Genomic DNA, 21,018 nt, shown 5'->3' with positions numbered 1-21,018 from the left:
CTCTCTCTTTCTTTCTTTCCTTCTTTCCTTCCTTCTTTCCTTCCTTCCTTCTTTCCTTCCTTCCTTCCTTCCTTCCTTCCTTCCTTCCTTCCTTCCTTCCTTCCTTCCTTCCTTCCTTCCTTCCTTTCTTTCTTTCTTTCTTTCTTTCTTTCTTTCTTTCTTTCTTTCTTTCTTTCTTTCTTTCTTTCTTTCTTTCTTTCTTTCTTAACCAATGTCCATTTTGTGTAGGCCTGCGTTTCCCAACTTGTGGGTTGAGACCCCTTCAGGGGTCAAATGACCCTCTGACATCATGTAACACCATTGGAAACCACAGATACTGTTTCTAGAAGGTAGATTGGAATCACTTGTCCTGGGAGAAACATTGTTGCTTTAGCAGTCTGCCAGGCACCGCAATACTCCATTAGTTAGGATTCCTTTCACTTAGAGAATATCAATCTGCCTCTTGTGCCAAATTGGATTCTTTGGGGTTTTGTTTTGTTTTGTTTTTCCACACATGCCTGCAGCCATTTGGAAGCCACTGTGTATTTGTTTACCTACCACACATCAGTGCGTTCTTTTGTCCTGCAGATTCGGTGGAAATACATGATCGTGGACGAAGGCCACCGAATGAAGAATCATCACTGCAAGCTGACCCAGGTCCTGAACACACACTATGTGGCCCCCAGAAGGATCCTTCTGACTGGGACCCCGCTGCAGAATAAGCTTCCGGAACTCTGGGCCCTCCTCAATTTCCTCCTTCCTACGATCTTCAAGAGTTGCAGCACATTTGAGCAGTGGTTTAATGCTCCGTTCGCCATGACCGGCGAAAGGGTACTGGCCAAACGGGGAGGGGGGAGGGATGGGAGAGGGGAGGGGGAGAGGAGGGGGGAGAATTTGCCACTGTGTGATGAGGACTTGAAAACTCAGGGCTATAGACCCCCCCCCCCCAATGGTGTTTGCTCCATGGGTAGGATGGGGGTGGGGTCTCATTTGGGATTATGTTTTACCTTCTGAATCTAGATTCCCATGGGGCATCTGCCATTTGCCTGTTCGCTCCTGACTGGTAGAGGGTTCAGCCACAGCCACACCACAGGGAGGGTGAGACTGGAGATACTGGCTGAGTCACTTTAACCAGACCCATTCAGCCAATCCAACAGGAACCCAAGTATCTTTCTCTGTTTTAAACTCAGGAGTCTTCTTTTACATACTTCCATGCAAAGTTTGAATGGAAACAATAATTTTCCACACTTTTTTTTTTTTATGTTTTAGTGTAAGGTTTCATTTTATCTGTACAGAAATACTCCCTTAAATATCTCTCAGGAGTAGCAGCTCTCACATGCTGCTGCATCATCATAATCATCATCATCATCATCATCCCTTTATCTTTTGTTTGAGCTCATGAAAGGCGAGCTTGGGCTATTACAAGAAAAAAAAAATCCCAAACAGGCACATACCATTGTGATTACCAGATTTTCAACTCTAGGAATGGAAAAGTCACTAAAATGCCTTAGAGAACTTGTGTTTGAACTCTTAGCTCTTTAATCTTGAGGGACCTGATAGGTACATTTTCTGTTCATTAACTGACATGCCCATTTGGAGGAAGCAATGCCAATTCACTCTGCCCCCTAGAGGCTGACAAAGGGAGGTGGACAAAAAGTAAGGCGTTTTCATAAACTGTGACTAAATCTGAACAGGATTTGGTAAAGAAAACAAAAGCAGCTGTCTTAGTTAGGGTTTTTCTGGCTGCGATGAGATGCCACAACCACAGTAACTCTTATGGAGGAAAACATTTACAGCTGGCTTACAGCTTCAGAGGTTTACTCCTTTATCATCATGGTGGGACGCCACCGCACCATGCAGGCAGACATGATGCTGGAGATGGAGCTGAGAATTCTACATCCGGATCTGTCTGCATCAGAAAAGTAAAGTAATGTTGGGCCTGGCTTGAGCACCTGGAACCTCAAAGCGCACCCCCTGTGACCCGCCTCCTCCAGCAAGGCCACGCCTACTCCAACAAGGCCACGCCTCCTAACTATTGCCCATGAGCCTGTGGGGGCCATTTTCATTCAGACCACCACAGAATGGGCTATAATAGAGGAGCATAAAGATGACCCGCTCTTGTTCTTCCCATTTCCAAATTCAAGGACGCATCCTTCTGTCTGTTTCTGTACTGGACACGAGAAGTCAAGGGCTTGAACTGACATAGGAGCACACGAACCGTTGCCCCCCTTTACCATTGTGTGTCCGTCCGTCTCAAGTCAGTCTTTAATGCCATCCATATTCTGTGAAGTCTGGGACTGTTCCTACTGTTAACATGAAACTTGATTCCGGGGCCATTTCCCACAGATCTGGGCTCTAAGGCAAAGATCCCTATTTGGAGGTCATGTCATTCCCATGGGGCAGGCAGATGGGAAGAGAATTTGGAGGTGTTTGATGGCTGGCCTCAATCTGGCTTGGTAGCATGTGTGATTTCAGTATGTAGTGAAACCCATAGTGAGTGTAGCCGAGATTTACACTGGGAGACTTCCTTCAGGAATTCACCGAAGTTCGTTTTGCAGGTGGATCTGAATGAAGAAGAAACGATTTTGATCATCAGGCGTCTGCACAAGGTGTTGAGACCTTTTCTACTGAGGAGGCTGAAGAAAGAGGTTGAGTCTCAGCTTCCAGAAAAGGTGAGTCACAGAGAAGAGTTGTGAGGCTCCGCCTCCCGTGTATGGGTTTTCAGTGCCTGTGAGGCTGTGTGTCTGGAATAGCAGACCCAGGCAATAGAAATGATAGATAACAGGTCTTCTTGACAATATCCTCAAACCCTCTGTGTCTGATAGAACTAGGGGCTGGGAGGTGTCACAAAATATTCAGTCTGGTTTCTGTAACTCTAGGGCAGGTTTAATTAATCAAATTCATGGAGTCTCATTGCATTTTAACAATATATACACACATATAAATTTATAATATATATAATATTATATATTAAATATAACACATTATATATTAATATTGATAACATGATATAATATTAATATATTAAACATATTTAATATAATATATCATATATAATATATTAAATATTATATATTTATATGTATATACTTTTTTTTAATTACTGAGTTTATGTCCTGTAGCACTGGGTTTACAGACTGGCAGTCCTGCACTAAGAAAAATAAGGATTGGCATTTGCCACTCCTGACATCTTTGAAGGGAACAGTAGTATCTGCCAGGTTTCTGGAAGGTTAATTCAGTGTTTAGTGTTTGTGACAGAAGGAGAGTTGCTGTAAACTTCAGGCTAGGATGTGGGTTTTTCTGGTATAACTGAGTTCCTGTAGACTTACCTGGTATCCTCTAGACAGGTAGTTTTCTCTTTGGGAATAGTTTTTAATTCGATACAATTCCTTTGGGCCCAGGTGAGTATTGGACATGAATTTTGATTGCTGTGCACTGGTCTTCTGCTGGAACCATCCACACATGGAGTCCCATTCTCTACAAAGTGGCATGCTTAGTATTAGATACTGCTTTGTTTTATTTTTGTATTTAGTTTTTTTTAATTTTTTTTAAAATAATATATTTGTATTTGGATGTGATGGGTTGGATCTGAGATGGGCTGCTGTCTTATGATTGAGGGGTTTTCTTGGTGACAGCTACTGGACAGGTTGGTGTGTCCCATCTGTTGTACAGTAGGAGCAGGCAGCTGGTTGGAGAGACATGATCACTTTGCTGTGAGAGAATTTTATATCTCAATCCCTTATTCATGAGTAGTCACAAAAAAGCAAAAATAAAAGTCTTATACCGTGCCTATCCTAGTAAAAGTGTTAAGTACCTATTTTATTTTGTTGGTGACTACAACTTGGGGATCAAATGCTGTTATTCATTTCGGCCTCCTGTGGTCTTGACCTCAGTGGGTAATAGCGATGTGTGGGGTGCCTATCATGTGGATGCCTTTCTAGCTATCCATATATTTAAAGGCAGCTACTCTGGCTTGTCCTGGAGGCAACTTGGCAGAGTGGAAACTGTTGACTCTGCCTATCGGTGGGCGTAGGACCCCTACATCCTCTGTCGCTTATGATGTGAATATTGGCAAGTCATTTAGCCCAGGGTAGCTTTAGTGGTCTCACTGGTGACCTGGAAAATATGTCACATCTGCCTTACAGGACTACTGTGAGGTCTAAGTACTAGGTTCATGAACACATATATGGTTTAATTTCTGCTCTCCTGGTGGTGCTTTGTTTGTTTGTTTCATTTTGCTTTTTGTTTTGGGGGTTTTTGTTTTCTCCTTATGTATTTATTCTGCTGCTTCTGTTGCTGACTGAAGCTCTACTCTCCTGTCCACCCGAAGCGCGCTCTCTCTCTCTCTCTCTCTCTTTCTCTCTCAGTTCTCTTGTCTTTACTGTGTTTTCTGTGGCCTTCCTGCTTCCCTATCTATAATCCAACTAGAGCATATAGGTGGCTTTTATTGACTTGTGCTGATCAATATCTATGCTGCTCAGTATCTATTCTCTATTTTCATTACCTCGTTGGTATTTTTTTTTTAACCTGGGCAAAGTTGGAAATTTTAAGTGTTATCCTTGGGGGCGAAGAGTCTTTTCCTATCGCTTCCTGCTTACAAGTCCAGACTGGGCATGTCTGACGTGGCCTGAGTAAAAGAAACTATAAAAGATCCATAGCTATTGGCAGAAAGAAAAAAAAAGCTAAATCGTATTTTATTTTCAAATGTTTTCTTGAAGAAGAATCAGGAAAGTGCATTTTACCCTTAATTTCAGTGCACATCTCGTAAGATTGCTGCACAGGCCCATGCTCCCTTTAGTCTACAGGTCTGTGGACCTAACAGATGGCTACTTCACTGGGTTCAGAACCAACCTGTACAGCTGTTCCCTCACCCTGCCCAGTGAGGTGTGTCTTCTGCACAGCTGTGCCTGTTTCCCTTTGTACTCTGAGTGCAGTGCTCGCATGTCCTCTGCCTCACACCCCTTGCTAAGCCTCGTGTGGCCTCTGAGCTGTTCTTCATCCCTAAGGAGTGCCAGTTGACTGAAATCAGAATGAGTTGCTGTTGACATCTTCAGTCTGTGTAAATATGTTTGAAAGTCATCCAGGGTGCTAACGCTTACCCACATTGGGTTCAGTTTTGTTGAAGGACATTGGGTTGTTTGTTTAAGAGGGGTGTGTGTGTGTGTGTGTGTGTGTGTACACCTATGCAAGAAGAGTGTTCTAGATCTTCTGGAGCTCGAGTTCTATGTTTGTAAGCAGGGGGTCCTGGGAACTAACCTGTATCCTCTATGAGAGCTGAAATGGTCCTAACCACTGAGCCATCTCTCCAGGCTCTTGACAGTCTATGTCATCTGATGCTATGGGCATCTGGATCCAAGCTTTTGTGTGACATGGTGGTTTTTGTTTCACTTGTGTGAACAGCCCTGGGTTGTTTGGTTAATGAATGGTTTATAAGTTTCTTACAAAATCATGTGACCTCTGTGTTCTAAAATGCTGTGTAGCCCTCCTGGCAAGATGTGAGCATTCCCATTCCTCCTTGTGCTCATTGGCACACCATATTGGCAGGTGTGGGTTTTTTTGTTTTGTTTTTGTTTTTGTTTTTGTTTTTGTTTTTGTTTTTTTTTTGTCATTACTGTTTGTTTCCCTGTTTCAGTTATTTTAGTAGGTATGAAGTTACATCTTTAATTCCATTAGCTTGATATTGAATATTGTTGACTATTTTTGCTTACTCTTGGCCTATATTAAAGGTACCTCTGCTGCAGAGGAAAGCCAGTTCTCATAGTAGGCCAATGGAATACCTACTGAACAGGGGTAGACTGTGCCCCCTTATGTATTGCCCAAAGCACATTTCCTTATATTCAGGAAACTGATAGTTCGTAGAAAAGGGATTATATAAGGCAACTTAGACTTAATGAAATTTTAATTTTCTGATTGAGCTCCCATTGAGGTTGTGAATTCGTAGTCTTAAGACCCAGTAATGCAGTTGGCTGTGTGTACAGTGGCATCTCTGCATGTGTGGCCTATGCCTGCTGCCTGCTGCCTACCTGTGTGCGTGCATGTGCATCCTTGCAGTGTCTTCACTTAACAAGAGCTTGGACCACCTAATATCAATCCCGATTTTTTTTTTATCTACGTAATTTCTGTAGAACACAGGAAAGAGCTTTGTTTAGATGGAAAGCTTGGGTATTCATTATATAAAGCTGAGGATGCTTAAAAGAACTAATCATTACATCATTCCTCTCTCACATCATGGGTTCCAGGACCCGAGACCTTTGCACGTGGACTTGTGTGTGAGAAGTCTCTGTTCACCCCATGGGACTGCCACACGCTGGGCCAGGTTCATTGTCTCAGTGATCTTTTTGGAATGAAAATTTTGGATGAAGGGCAATCCACAGGAAGGAGCTTTGAAGAAAGCTCAGGTTCTACTGAATCAAATGAGACCGGCAGGAATTCTTAAGATAACGACGTATCCACCTGCTCGTGGGAATCGATTAGGCCATTTGCTAAATTCCCTAAATTCTTAGGGATCAATATCAGATACATGAAGTCAGTGCCTCATTTGTCCTTAGAACTTGAATAAGCACAGTCCCAGTGGCTGTCAAGACTATCTCTTAGCAGGGGACATCTCTTTAAAGAAGCCACCCATTTCCCATACTGTACTATCTGTGCGTTTGGAGGAACTCTCATATACTTGCCGACTAGGGTGCCATTGATTTGGGAAGGGTAAGCTCAGTGCCAGCCCAGTAGAAAATGGCCCAGCTATTAGGATTCTGTACTGTGCCCCTTTTCTCTCTGTGTAGCTCTCAGTTGGTTCCTCTGTGTATTTCCTCAACACTTAGAGCAGGTAAAATATATGACCCCAGAATGGAAGGTGTGACGTGAGTGGTAGACAGACTTGACCTTTGACATGAGATCTGTTCACACTGAGTACTGGTGTGGTGATGGGAGGCAACCTCACCCAACCAAAGAAATAAGTTGTTCAGCCTTTTGGATGCTTTAAGGAAGGGGTCTCCAGTGTTCATACGTGGGTAGAGCAGCAGGGTATGCAGAAGGTGCTCAGTTGTAACTCCCTTGAGTGCAGAGGGATGCTAGGGCAGCTGTGTATAACGATGTTTCTCTTAAAAAGATTAAGTTCTATAGATCTGCAACGTGCAAGGTGACCCTGATGACAGGTAGTCTGTTACAATGTCACTCTGTGGCCTGGGTGGCCGTAGGGAGGCTTGGATTGGACCCTCCCACTAGAGCATCTTAGTGTCCGGTCATTCTCACTTGCCTGTGTATTCAGATTCTGCATGTTGTACCTGGCTTTCCTTGTGTCTGCAAAAGGAGATTTCCTATGATCTGATGTCTTGGTTCAAAGTGTTGGGCATCGAAATCAGGGCCTCGCACATGGAGACATCTGCTCTAACTGAGCTGCATCCCCAGGCTTGATCTGATTTTTTTTTAACTAGGCTAATATCCTTGGATCCCAGAGGATGCTATTCCTTCTGTGCCTCTTGGGGGTCTTCATTAGCTACATATGGAGTACTTAGGTTGGAACTGATAAAAAAATATTAGGCGTCACCACACTGGCACCATTATATAGGACACCAAGCATCTATCTTTTAACATTGTTCCACTGTCCTATGGCCTCAACTCATATATAGAGATGTTAATATTAACCACAAATATATAATAATTTTTAAAAATCTATAGGTATACACACACACACACATTCATACCTTGGAAAGAATATCTTTGTCATCAGATAAGGTCCAGGACCATTTTCTTTGAGGGACATGGGGGAGAAAGTTGTTTTTTATTATTAGGGCTCTTATGGGAATTAAAAAATTTGCATTTATTTACTTGGTTTACATGTGCGCATACTCATGTGCATGTGCTATGTTGAAACTGTGTCCTCACAAGTCACAGCACACAATGGAGGTAAAAGGGTAACTTTCAGGAAGTTGGTTCTCTCCTTCTACTACGTGGCTCTCAGGGATTGCCTTCAAGTCATCGGGCTTGGAGGCAAGCATCTTTTTCCACTGCACCGTCTCATTGGTCCTGGGAGAAGATCTTGGGGACACTAGACCTTAGAAAGGATCCCTCATATTAAAGACAGCCCAAGCTTGGAGGAAAATACAGGAGCAAATACCTGCTGTTGGTTCGAGACTATTCCAGGAGCAAAGGTAAAATGCACGTGTGGAGCTTGCAGCAGCAGCTTTTGTCGTTGTATCTGACCAGTTCCTTTTGCCCTTATTGAAGTAAGGGCGGAGCCTTGCTTGTCTTCACTCCAGAGCAGCTACAGAACCCTCGAGCAGTGGTTCTCAATCCGTGGGTCGAGACCCTTTGGGGACTCCTATATCGGGTTATACCTGATCCTATCCCGTCTGCTTTCCATGTTTTCTGGACACCATAAGGGAACAGCTTCTTGCTTCCTTTCAGTTCTACCTCCTTGATGTTCTGCCTCAACATGGGCTCAGAATCAACCGAGCCAAGGCCTATGGATTCAAGTCCTTGAGCCTATGGATTTACACTAAATTCCTCTTTCAATATCCAATATTCGCATTATGACTCAACAGTAGCAAACTTACTGTTATGAAGTCGCAGTGAAGTGATTTTTTTGGTTGGGGGAGATCAACCAGCACACATGAGGAACTGTGTAAAAGGGTCACAACATCAGGAAGGGTGAGGACCACTGCTCTAGAGGGCCTCTCATCTCTTTTCGGATGCTTGGCCTCCTATCTGCATGTATCATCAGGTCGCTTCTTTCTTCCTGAACTTCACCTCAAACCTTTAGCAATGGCTGACTGACAGGCAGAAAATGCAGGTTCTGTCCTTGACTCTGGATCGTCCATCTCCTGACACACTTTTAAAAAGTAGCAATCATGTCTTCTATACTTGGGGAAGTGTGGGCAGGGCAGCAGAGAGGTGACACCAGACAAAAGTGAACATCAGGCTGGGCCTGGGAACCAGTCGCCTTGGTCACCCTTAGGGTGAGTCTGAAAGAGTGACTATATTTTGAGCTAGGCATTGAACCTCCAGGGTGCTCAGATTCTTTGTCTATGAGGTAAGGAAACTAAATGTGGCTATGTTATGCAGAGTTTGTAGGATCAAATGAGAAAAGACACACTAAGCATTTGATGTAGAGCCCAAATGTTGGCCATTGATGCCATTGTTACTAAATTTGCTAAAGTTTAAACTTAACATTTTTCTTCCCACCATCAAATTTCATTGTGAGTTGTGAGCTGCGGGGATGGGGGGGGTGGGGGGAGAAGGGGGGGTAATGGTAATTCTTTACCAGTGAGTGTGTATGTTGCTACTTTGTTTCCAACCCAGTTACCCAGTAAAAGAAGTCTCAATCAGTAACAATACAAGCTATAAGCCTAGATTGGGCAGATCTCCCACTACACTACTCTATTTCCATCTATATTATCCCAGATAACTTGCGGTTTCTCCAGGCCACGAGCTTCTCTCTCTGCAGCCTCTCCTTAGATCCCTCGTAGCTCCTCCCCTTTTCCCTGGATCCTTTTCTCCTCTCCCAAACTCTCAGCTCCTCCCCCTTCCTCCTGCCCAATCATTGGCTCAAGGCTTTATTTGAAAAGTTAAGGTGGGGAGAAGGGTCACAAGGCAACTCCTCATCTGCAGCCCCTTCGAGGAGTGGAATTAGCATCAAAATATAAGCCCAGGGCTATCCACAATACGTGTAGAGGAAAATATCATGCCATATAAATCAAATATGTATAATCTACCTCAGGAATACCACCCAACATAGGGAGAATAAAGAGAAAACACGGTCAGATGGGCAAGGCACACAGCCTGTGTTAAGCATGTGCCGGTTTGTTACATCTAAAGATTGTTTTCTCTCTGACCTGGAAGTTATTAACCAATCCCATATAGGTAACGTCCATGCAATAAACCCAGCCTTCCTGTAACTGCTGGCTCCTTTTTAAACTTGCAGCCAAATGAATGTTCAACTTCTCTTCATCCGTGACCTCCTCCCTCTGGCCTTCGGAGCTGAAAACAGCCTCATTGCTTTTTAAGCAGTTGATCACACAGCGGGCAATTGGCTGATTTCCTTTAATCACACTCATAGATATCCAGGTGGCAGCCTGCCATTTACTTTGAATTTTGCACATTTGTATTCTTGGGACTAAGGGAAAAACTGCACTATAAAATAAGTCTTGTTTTCTGCGCTCCGAGTAGGCTGAAGTCTGGAAGATGCATGATAAGCTGTGGATGTGTGAATCGCCATTAAGTATTATAACTTGGACTTGTCTTTTCTCAACCGGACACACAGGAGTGGGGCACTGTTCTCCTTTAGACAGCCATGAGGTTGTGGAAGTTGTGTCCTGCTGTGAGTTAATTCTTTTTAATCTCCTGTCTTCACAGTGGTGTGTCCTATCGTTTCTTGAGAGTAGAGGTTAATGCAGTCAACCTGGGTTTGTTATAAATCTTACTCTAGGATGAGTGCTGGGGGAACCGCAGGCAGCCATGTGGAGATGTTTTGTAGGAGCGAGGGCAGTCGCCAGTTTTCCTGATACTGTTCAGTTCATACGAAAGTATACAGGACTGAGAAACAGGAGAAGTATTATAAATACACCGCAGTGAACATTTTTGCATAGCAGTGACTACTCTTGCATCATCTTCTCCAGGCAGCCTTTTGAGGGTCACACCATAATCATGGTGCTTTTGTCCTGGAGGATTCTGGTCTGCTGTATGGCCCTGTCCCCTCTCATGAATCCAGGAAGGGGAATCAGATGCACGGTCTGTGCTTCCAGGACTGACTTCCCTCAGCCCCTTCTCCTACACCGGCTTCAGACAGCCCTTCCTCTCCTGTTCTTACCTACACCTGCTCTCTGTCCCCAGGTTGAATATGTGATCAAGTGTGACATGTCAGCTCTGCAGAAGATTCTGTACCGTCATATGCAAGCCAAGGGGATCCTCCTCACGGACGGGTCTGAGAAGGATAAGAAGGTATGTGTAGAAAGCCGGGAGACTCAGGCTCTGGAGTGTGGCTTGTCCTCTTCTCACAGCCGAAGCCCTGAGCATGTCCAGGAAGCCTTCCTGTGAAGGGGGCCTTGCTCCTACAAAACACTGTATCTTTGAGGTGGCTGCAGGAGCTGCCAGCACCGTCCTTATTTACTCTGTTAATTACACTGGCAGTCTGTGCCCCTGATATCAAAAACTTAACACTGCTCATGATAGGTCTGCTGACACAACAAGCTGCCCACTGCTCTCTGGTGCTTTAGTATATTTTAAAGTCTAGTTTCTCTCCCTAGCAGTTTTTTTATATATGGTCTGCTAGAATCCTATAGACAGATGTGACACGATCAGCTTGACATATTTTGTAAGAATTACTTTTCTGTAGGTTAAGTTAATCACAAGAATGATGTTATATCTGACTCAGAAAAGGTGAAAAAGCAACTAGAACTCTGGGCCTCAGGGTGTGAGGTTGCGAAAAAGATGTAGGACCCTGTGTTCTTTCTGTAATCTAGTCAGTTTGGCTTGCTGTCTCTATCTCTCTTTCAATTGATCTCTCTTGTTCTTTCCTTTTTTTTCTTTTCTTTTTTTCTCTTTTCCTTTCCCTTCCCTTCTCCTTTCTCTTCCCTCTTTTCTTTCCTTTCCTTTCCTTTCCTTTCCTTTTCTTTTCTTTCTTTTCTTTTTTTTTCTTCATTACTTGACTCGTGCCCAGGTCTTTCATAAGCTGAGCACAGACTCCACCAGGAAGCTCCCCCCTTGAAGTCTAGTTTTAAAAACTTGGAAATATTTGATCCATGAATAATTAGTTCTTTATTGCACTTTTTGCTCAGGGGAAAGGCGGTGCCAAGACGCTTATGAACACCATCATGCAGCTGAGAAAAATCTGCAACCACCCGTACATGTTTCAGCACATAGAGGTGAGTCTGTAGCTTCAGTCCCCAGTGAGCTAGTTAGGAAGGCAGGACCCCAAATATGTGTAAAACACGTGTGGAGATGTCGGCGGCATGGCCTTGCTTTTCAGGCAGAACTAACAGACCTGTTTCCTGGGTGTGGATCCACTCTGGCACTGCCTGCCTGGGCATCTGGAATTTTCTAACTAAGAGTTCAGAGTTCAACATCAATTCGATGTTGGGAGCATTGGCTCATTATGTGGATGTGAGTGAATGCTGTGATTTACCTTGTTACTGTGGGAGCTCTGAAATTGAAGATAATGACAGATGCAGCGAGCTTCCTCAGAAGGGTGCTAGGAGAGATACTTACATAATGTGTTTATAGAAATGGAAGAGAAAGATATTCTTGAAATATTGTCCTTGTCAGAGACGCTGGCTTTAGCCTATGATATAGATTGATATCATTTTTTTTTTCTTGCCTGGTTTCTCTTGTGATGATGCAGACTGTCACTTTGTTCAGACGCTAAGGTCTCTAGAATCCTGCTTTTAGGCCACAGGACATTTTCTCCCTTGTATTTTCCATGTGAAGAAAATTTCTGCATTGACAAGGTTCATTCCAGTGGGGCATTTGGCTTGAGTAGAGGTCCGGGAATGCCTTCCCCATCTCCAGAACCACATGGGCCACTGCCTACTATACAATAACAGCAGAAATGGCAAAGAGGAAAAACAGTGCAGGACTCTTCTCTGTTTAAACAATTGACAGAACTTCCCAGAAACCTAAACCTGAACAGGACGAAATGAGTTGAACTATTCTTAGCTTTGAGTACCCCAAGCCCACCGCCGTTTATTTTGGTAGTCATGCATGTCAGATCAGTTAATATCTTCTTGCCACCCCTTCCTATATCAGAGGCCCATCTCAGCAGGCTGTGTGAGTGAATCCTGACACTGCTATAGCCCTCAAGTCCTTAGGAAAGAACATCTATAAATATAAAAGGAAAAAATCCCCAAGTAGGACAGAAGGTCGTCACACACATGGTAGAGTATCTGTGGATGTGAGAGAAAGCATTTTTGGAGGCGGAGAGAGCATCTGTGGGCAGAGGGGAATCATATGTAGACACAAGGAGAGCACTCAAGGACATAGGGAACCATGTGTAGACATAGAGCATCTATGGACAAAGGGAGAGCATCCAGATATATTAGGAGAACATCTTTGATCATGGGGCTAGCATTTTCTATATACGTAGGAGATTATCTATAGATACAGGGAGAACATCTGTGGACAGAGATCGGTATTCATGGGTGTAAGGAACCCATCCATAATCCTTAGTAATAGTATCCTTATATATAGGGATAGCACTCGCGCATAGGGAGGATGTGCATAAGGAAAGTATTGACCTAAGGGAGGGCATGATAGAAGGGAAGAAGCCATACATTCAGAGAGAGCATCCATTCACAGAGAAACATCTAACTGCTAGATAAGTATGTTTAGACTGTGCTGGCTAATTTTATGTCAGTCTGTCACAAACTGTCGTCATCTAAGAGGAAGGACACCCAACTGAGAACATGACTCTTGAATATCTGGTGATAGGCAAGCCTGCAGAGCATTTTCTTCATTCATGGTTAATGGGAGCCTATTGTCTTTGGGGACATTCCTGGGTTAGTGGTCCTGGTTACTCTAAGAAGACAGGTTGCTAAAGCCATGAAGAGCAAGCCAGTGAGCCGCTCCCACCCACAGTCCCTGCTTCAGCTCCTACCTCCACTTCCCCTCCTTACTTGAGTTCTTGTTGTGGGTTCTCTCAGTGTGTTGTGACTCAGGATGTGTAAGCCAACTTTCTCCACTCCCCAAGCTGGTATCAGCCATGGTGTTTTATCACAGCAGAAGTCACCCTCACTCTGGGATGGATGAAGGGCAGGGGTCTGCGACAGGGAGGAGAGAGAACATCTGGAGGTGCAGATGGGAGTGTTTATGGACATAAGGGATAGTATCTCTAGACGTGGCAGCATCCATATGCAGTAGGTGGGTGCCCGAGCATGGGAGCCAGCGTCCACTGAACATCCACAGCACAGCTGAGTGAGAACCCTAGGATATGGAGGGGATGCATTTGTGAATAGATCTAAGCAAAAACTTAACTGTAACAGTACTTTAAAAAGTCCTCCCAATAAGCTATTAAGATGTACAGAGGAAGGAGCATCCACTGAGCAGTAGTGAGATCCTGTCACAAGCTGCTTTGTCACCCTGACTGGGTAGGGCAAATCTTGACCCTCTAAGCTATCTCCTTTCTTTGTACTGAGAGAGAAAAAGATTGTAGGCCTGGCAGGTGGACCAGCCTTTAATTTTTTTTTCTAAATTAAATTTCTGTGTGTGAATGCTTTTTCCTGTCTGTGAATCACATTGGCTGTGATGGAGATGGTTATAAGGTCCTCTGTGGGTGCTAGGAATAGATCCTGGATCCTCTGGAAGAGCAGCCAGTGCTCTGAACTGAGGACCTTCTCTCCAGCCTCCCGGATCGACACTAAAATTAGAACAGAAGAAGTAGCTCATTAAAAGAAAAATCATGCTGGGCAGTGGTGACGCATGCCTTTAATCCCAGCATTTGGGAGGCAGAGGCAGGCTGATTTCTGAGTTTGAGGCCAGCCTGGTCTACAGAGTTTCAGCAGGACAGTCAGAGCTACACAGAGAAACCCTGTCTCAAAAAACCAAATAACAATAACAATAATAATTATTATTAATAATAACAATAATAATAATTTCTAATGCTGAAATGCTTGGATTATGGCAGGTTGACTGGTCACCTACTCCTGTTTTATTTTGAGCAGGGGACTTTCTATGTAGCCTACATACATTGGTCTAAAACACCTAGTCTTATGTGATTTATGTATGTATGTATGTATGTATGTATGTATGTATGTATATGTATGTATGTATGTATGTATGTATGTATGTATGTATGTATGTGTATGTCTCAGCCTTCCAAATATCTGGAAATAGAGAAATGTATCACCATGCCCTAAAGCTGGGTGTTTTAGATGATGGTGTGGTGCCTGATCTCGCTAGTGTATAGATATGTCCCACATGGCCTTAGTTTTCCCATCCCTGCTTGGAGACAGGAATGGGAGCTGAAAAATCTAGTAAGGGGTGGGTGCCACCTATGTGATTTGCCCTGTGCCCCTCTGATACTTTCCTCTGCTATAAAGAGAGCAGAGAGAAATCAAGAAAAATAGCCAAGTATGTCTTTGTCAGTAAAGGGGGAGTTAAGTAATTAAGTTCTGTGTTCTAACTACAGAAGCTGGACCTTCAATTCTAGTCGTTGAGGGCTTTATTTGTAAAGAGAAAAGGGAGTCCTGACTGGGGTCAGGGAATGCTATGTAATTGCTTTTCTGTTGTATACGTTTATACTTACATGACAGCTGTCACCTGCTTATATTAAACCCTGGCTGTAGCTTGGACTGTGGTTTGTGGGTGGATCCCCAGAAACTGTTCCAGGTTCAGCTCCTGGCCAGTGCATGCTCAGGCACTGTTGGGTCAGTGAGCTAACCCTACCGCAGGGAGTCCAAAGCCAACACCATCTTTCCTTTCCAGTGGGACAGGTGACCTCAGAAACGCGAGTTTCTGATTTGCTCTGCAATGAGGGCTCATCTCTTTGGGGACCATTTGATGCATTTTGATGATGCCCTAGAAATATGATAGAAACCATGAAGTTATTGATTACATATTAAAATCACTTTCTTCTCTCTTTTTAAGGAATCCTTTGCTGAACACCTGGGCTATTCGAATGGGGTCATCAATGGGTAAATCTCCCCTTTTCTCTTTCAAGATGCATTGTTAGTGGACTTTTCCTAACCTCTTTTCTGTAGCATTTTCTATCCTGCAAGCACACACTGCCTCCTGAGCCCCCCTTGCTCCCCTGCAGAGGGACAGAAGTCGCTAAAGGAACCGATAAAACAGCCTTCCCTTGTACTTTAAGCAGCACAAATTTCAGTGTGCCCCGAGCAAATGTCTATTCAGAAGGCCATAGATCTCATTTAAGAGACTTACTCATGGTTTCCTATTCTAAAATCATTTCAGTGCTGAGTGGGGTGACTGCCAACCTAAAGGGTAGCTTGGGCTGGAAGAGTATTACTCTTGCTAATTTCCTATGGGTGTTTAGCATTCTGGTGCATGGAAGAAAATGTCTCATCCTCCCTAAGTGAATGGTCAGGTTTACAGTCAGTTTTTGTAATATGATCTAAGAAGACTCTTTTGTTGTTGTTGTCGTTGTTGTTGTTGATGATGTTAGCCTGGACATAGGACAGAGCCACACCTCACTACAGAAAGGCAGTGCAGCTTAATCTATGCAGGATGTGTTTGCATCTCACCACCAGGAGAAATGAAACATTAGGGTATGCGTATCCTTGTTGGATCCCAGAGGCTGGCTAGGGTCCACAGCAACAGAATTAGGGCCAGTCGCCTCTTTTCAGTTCTTTCTTCAGTTGTCCCCCTGATCCTTGGGGCCACTCCTGCTTCTCCAGTGTGGTGGTGGTGGGGGGTACGGGGTGAGCTATTGAAGGTCAGGACTCAGAGTAAGGATGGGCAACATGAAGACAAATGTGAAAATGGATCTGTGAGGATCAAAATGCACCACAGCAGGCATTCTGCTCCCCAGTGATAAGTTTTCAGTGCTGTTGACCGCATGTATATGGGTGATTATTGAAGTTTCAGCCCTAAAAGTAAATTTCAGTATTCCACCAGAGTCTTGTTGGTTTGAAAACAAGAGGATTACTGTGGAGGAAGGCACTACTCCATCCTTCCTCCTTAACACAGCACTGGCTCTCTTCTCCATTATGTTTTGCCTTACACTCCTGCCCTTAAGCCAGAACGTTTTCCCTCCCCGGTCTGCTCACAGGTGACCATGACAACCCTGTGGAACAGGTTACTCAAGGTCACGTTCCTGTTTACAGCCCATCAGTGGCTGCCCATTGCATTGAAAAACCAGAACAGTCCAAAAGGACTTCCTGTTACCTGCTCCCTTCCCACCTCTCCAGTCTGCCCTCAGGGTCCCCTCTGGCCTCTCGCTCACAAGTTCTTTTTCCTCATTTGTGAGGCCTGATGGGCTGTACTCGGGGGTCCTATGCAGAGACATTTTTTTTCTTTCCTTGCAATCTCCTCCCCATGTATAAGCCCTTGTTTTTGTTTTTGTTTTTTTAACTTGGCTATCTTTCTTTCCCCTCATTTCAGGTTTTAACTAACATGTTCTCTCTCCAGGGAAATCACTGACCCCCCCCCACACACACACAAACACACACACACACACACACACACACACAAACACACACACACACAAACACACACACAAACACACACACACACACACACGCGTGTGTGTGTGTGTGTGTGTGCTCGCACATGCGCACGCACTCTGGGAAAACACACGTCAGTGATTGGCAAGCTTTACCAGTAAAGAGCTGGACAGACAGGAAATATCTTCAGCTTTGTGGCCCACAAAGTCGGCGGTGCCTAGCGGACTGGGCTAGTGTAGGATGGAATCAGACGGACAGAAATGCACAGGCATGGCTGTGCTTCAGTAAGACTTCATTTCTGAAGGGACCTGTGGGTGTTGACACACTTCGAGTCCTTGCTGTCACCTGCTGCTTTTCTTTATAGTCCCAACCACAAAAAATATATTTTATCACTGTATGCCTGCCCGTGTTGTGTTGGTACCCAGCAGGTGCTCAATAAGTATTTGAGTGAATCGTGAGTGTCCTGAGTTAACTTGAAGGCACACTCTGAAGAATCGTAGGGGTTTGGAAAGGCTGCATCTTCCTCCAGGCACCCGTCATAGAGAGAGCAAGCACGTCACACCCGTCACGGGTTTTGTACGGGATGCCTTTTTCTCCCTCATTAAATGCTCACGCGGTTTAGGAGCTGACCTCCGTCCCTTCATTCATCCTTCCCCCCACAGTTCCTTGTTGAATGTTAACTATGTGTAGGGCTCTCTCTGGAAAGCTGTAAGCACTTCTGGATCTTTCGAGGACACAGCAGTAATACCGCCTTCTCGTTTTGCATTTTTGGGTTCAGGGCTGAGCTGTACCGGGCCTCGGGCAAGTTTGAGCTGCTTGACCGTATTCTGCCCAAATTGCGAGCGACTAACCACCGCGTGCTGCTTTTCTGCCAGATGACGTCACTCATGACCATCATGGAGGATTACTTTGCTTTTCGGAACTTCCTTTACCTGCGCCTTGACGGTAAGTGCTGGAAACACCGGACTCAAGCCACACTCCTGAAAATGAAGGGGCCAGGGTCCCTGACTTCCAATCTTGGTCAAAAAGGAGGAAGAGCACCGAGAAGTGGGCCTGCAGGACACGCGTGGGTCTGCTGGGTGGCAAGTTTATATCCTCTGTGCTCTTCAGATGTTGGCATCATCTGCACGGTTGCTTGTCCACATACATAGCAACACAGAGTCAGAATCCTGTATGAGTGCTGCATTTGTACAGAGCAGAACTGTTTGGCCCCTGGTTTTCAGTCTTAACTGCGTGTACCACGGAGTATGCTGACAAGCCTTTGACTTGTTCAGAGAAGACATATCTTAAGGGGTACACTCCATGTCTCCTTTACCCAGTAACAATATAATGGATCATTTATGAGTTTGCCATTGAAGCCTGTGTCTCTAAGATATAGATACCGGCCGGCCGGCTTTATGAGATTTGATTGCTTCCTGGATTCTGCAAACTGTTTTAGGGTTTTCCTGCCATTGCTATGATAAATCACCACAACCAAAAGAAACCTGGAGAGGAAAGGGTTTATTTCATCTCATGACCCCCGGATCCCACACGAAGGAAGACTTCTATTTTCTTTGTTTACATTCAAAATGATTTTCCCTTTCCTGGTTCCCCATCCCCCTAAGTCCCATAAGTCCTCTTCCCTCTGCCAGTTCCCAATCAACCCCCTCCCATTCCTCTGTCCTGGTAATCCCCTACAATGCTGCATCAAGCCTTTCCAGGACCCCTGCCCTCTCCTTCCTTCTTCTTGGGAATGATTTGATATGTGGGTTGTGTTTGGGGTATTCTGAGCTTCTGGGCTTATCAGTGACTGTATTCCATGTGTGTTCTTTTGTGATTGGGCTACCTCATTTAGTATGATATTTTCCAGTTCCAACCATTTGCCTATGAATTTCATGAATTCATTGTTTTTAATTGCTGAGTAGTACTCCATTGGGTAAATATACCACATTTTCTGTATCCATTCCTCCATTGAGGGACATCTGGGTTCTTTCCAGCTTCTGGCTATTATAACTTCTATGAGGCTTCTATGAACATAGTGGAGCATGTGTCCTTGTTGCATGCTAGGGAATCCTCTGGATATATGGCCAGGAGTGGTATAGCAGAGTCCTCTGGAAGTGTCATGCCCAGTTTTCTGAGGAACCGCCAGACTGATTTCCAGAATGGTTGTACCAGCTTGCAATCCCACCAGCAGTGGAGGAGTGGAAGGAATACTTCTCATTGGCTTGCTCAGTGTGCTCTCCTGTCTGTCTCATTGTTTGCTCCTCCCACAGTGGGCTGGGCCCTCCCACTTCACTCATCAATCAAGAGACTGTCTCCCAAGCGCCCATAGGCCAATCTGGTAGGGACATTTTCTCAATTGAGTTTCCCTCTTCCCAAATGCCTCTAGCTGTGTCAAGTTGACAGAAACTAGTAGCACAAAGAGTATTTTAAAAAGTCATTTAAATTTAAGAATGAACTTGGACTGGGCCAGGCAGTGTACACCTTTCAAAACAGCACTCAGGAGACAGTCTGGTGGGTCAATGTGAGTTCAAGGCCTGCTTGTTCCAGACCAGTCAGGCCCACATAGTGAGACCCCTATCTCCAAAAGAAGAAGGGGGGAAAAAGAATGAAATTTGAATATCACATTAATAAACAAATATAAATAGAAGGAAATATACATTTAGGGATATTCCCTAAATTACATGGATAAATTGGATACAGCACCATAGTATTTTGGAGATTAAAGAAATGGTAGTTTTGAAAGTCTGGCAATGGATAATGTGGTCAAGAAGTGTTATTCAGGGTCAAGAGCAGGCATTGTACAGGATGCATGGGATGCCGGATGCAGAGAGCCCAGCCTTTCTAATAACAATACACTGATGCAGTGCAACATTACTGTTAAGTGAGTGGGAAATTCATATTCCATTGAAAGGTTTGGGGCTACTTTCAGTGTCCCTTGTGTTTCCCCCTTCTCCCATACATGGCTAATTAGAAATAAACCAAATCTACTTGGTAAATGTTTTCTTTCTTGAGTTTTTAAGTTCATTTTCTGTATGGCCTATGGGTTGGAGTCTTACTAAGTTTAGCTTTTTCCATCTTATTTAAAGTTAGTTGTGACATCAGACACTTGATGATTTTGAGACCCTTTACTCTTCCTCTCCAAAACTGCCATCTGATGGGGTGGGGGGGGGGGGGGTTGAGTCATCGTGAGTGCATGTTCCTCCACAGGCTTAATCATCCTGTCTCTTGTCAAATCTGAGGATTTTTTTCTTGGAGTGGTGCCCTTTCCCCCACTGCGTGTACCTCCTGTCATTGCTCAGGTAGAGCTGACAGGTTTGATTTCCCTCTGCGCTGTGGGCCACGAGTCACCCTGAGGTGTCTGCCTCACCACTGACGCTACTTCCTGTCATGTGGGTTTTTTTTTTTTTCTGGACCCTGGGAATATTTGAACTCATGAAGCAGATGAAGGGCTAGAAAGATGGCTCAACAATTAAGAGCACTTGCTGGTTGCCACTCCCAGGACTCACGTGGCAACTTAGAACCACCTGTGACTCCAGCACCAGTCTGGTCTCTGTGGCCACTGCACACATGTGGTATACACAAACTCAGGCAAATTGTGCACTTATATTTAACAACAACAGAGACATCTTTAAATGAAAATTTCAATAAATGATCTCCAGTCTCTCTTGTGTTTGCTTGCCAACCCAGAAGAATCTTTTTAACTATTTGGTTGCTGTTCTTACTGTTTGTGTATACTAATAGCCATAACCACTAATGTTAAGAGAGTGTCACCTACATGGGGGAGAAGAGGGAGAGGAGAGACACTTCCTGGGCATTGTTTACTTTCTCAGTAAATGTCCTTTGTCCCATTCAGTACAGTCTCCATTCAGAAGAAGGTAGCACAGAGCTGAGCGGTGATACCAGGTTCTAACTTGGATCACCTCGTTCCAGAAATGCTTGGTTTGAGCAG

At 44.4% G+C, this 21,018-nt stretch overlaps 1 protein-coding gene across 9 annotated transcripts in view; it reads left to right on the top strand.

Moving 5' to 3' along the window:
- Window positions 1-21,018, top strand: part of Smarca2 (SWI/SNF related, matrix associated, actin dependent regulator of chromatin, subfamily a, member 2) — a 167,537-nt gene that overhangs the window by 72,376 nt on the left and 74,143 nt on the right. For all 9 annotated transcript variants that reach the window (XM_052187895.1, XM_052187861.1, XM_052187874.1 and 6 more), the window contains exons 18-23: window positions 568-810; window positions 2,538-2,651; window positions 10,807-10,914; window positions 11,751-11,837; window positions 15,553-15,599; window positions 17,866-18,032. In XM_052187895.1, the coding sequence (XP_052043855.1) occupies window positions 568-810; window positions 2,538-2,651; window positions 10,807-10,914; window positions 11,751-11,837; window positions 15,553-15,599; window positions 17,866-18,032 (766 nt within the window). The remainder of the gene's footprint in view (window positions 1-567; window positions 811-2,537; window positions 2,652-10,806; window positions 10,915-11,750; window positions 11,838-15,552; window positions 15,600-17,865; window positions 18,033-21,018) is intronic.

The sequence above is a fragment of the Apodemus sylvaticus genome, chromosome 1 (assembly GCF_947179515.1).
Source record: "Apodemus sylvaticus chromosome 1, mApoSyl1.1, whole genome shotgun sequence".
Lineage (NCBI taxonomy): Eukaryota > Metazoa > Chordata > Mammalia > Rodentia > Muridae > Apodemus > Apodemus sylvaticus.
The sequence above is the reverse complement of the archived record's forward strand: the minus strand, read 5'-3'. Positions and strand labels throughout refer to the sequence as shown.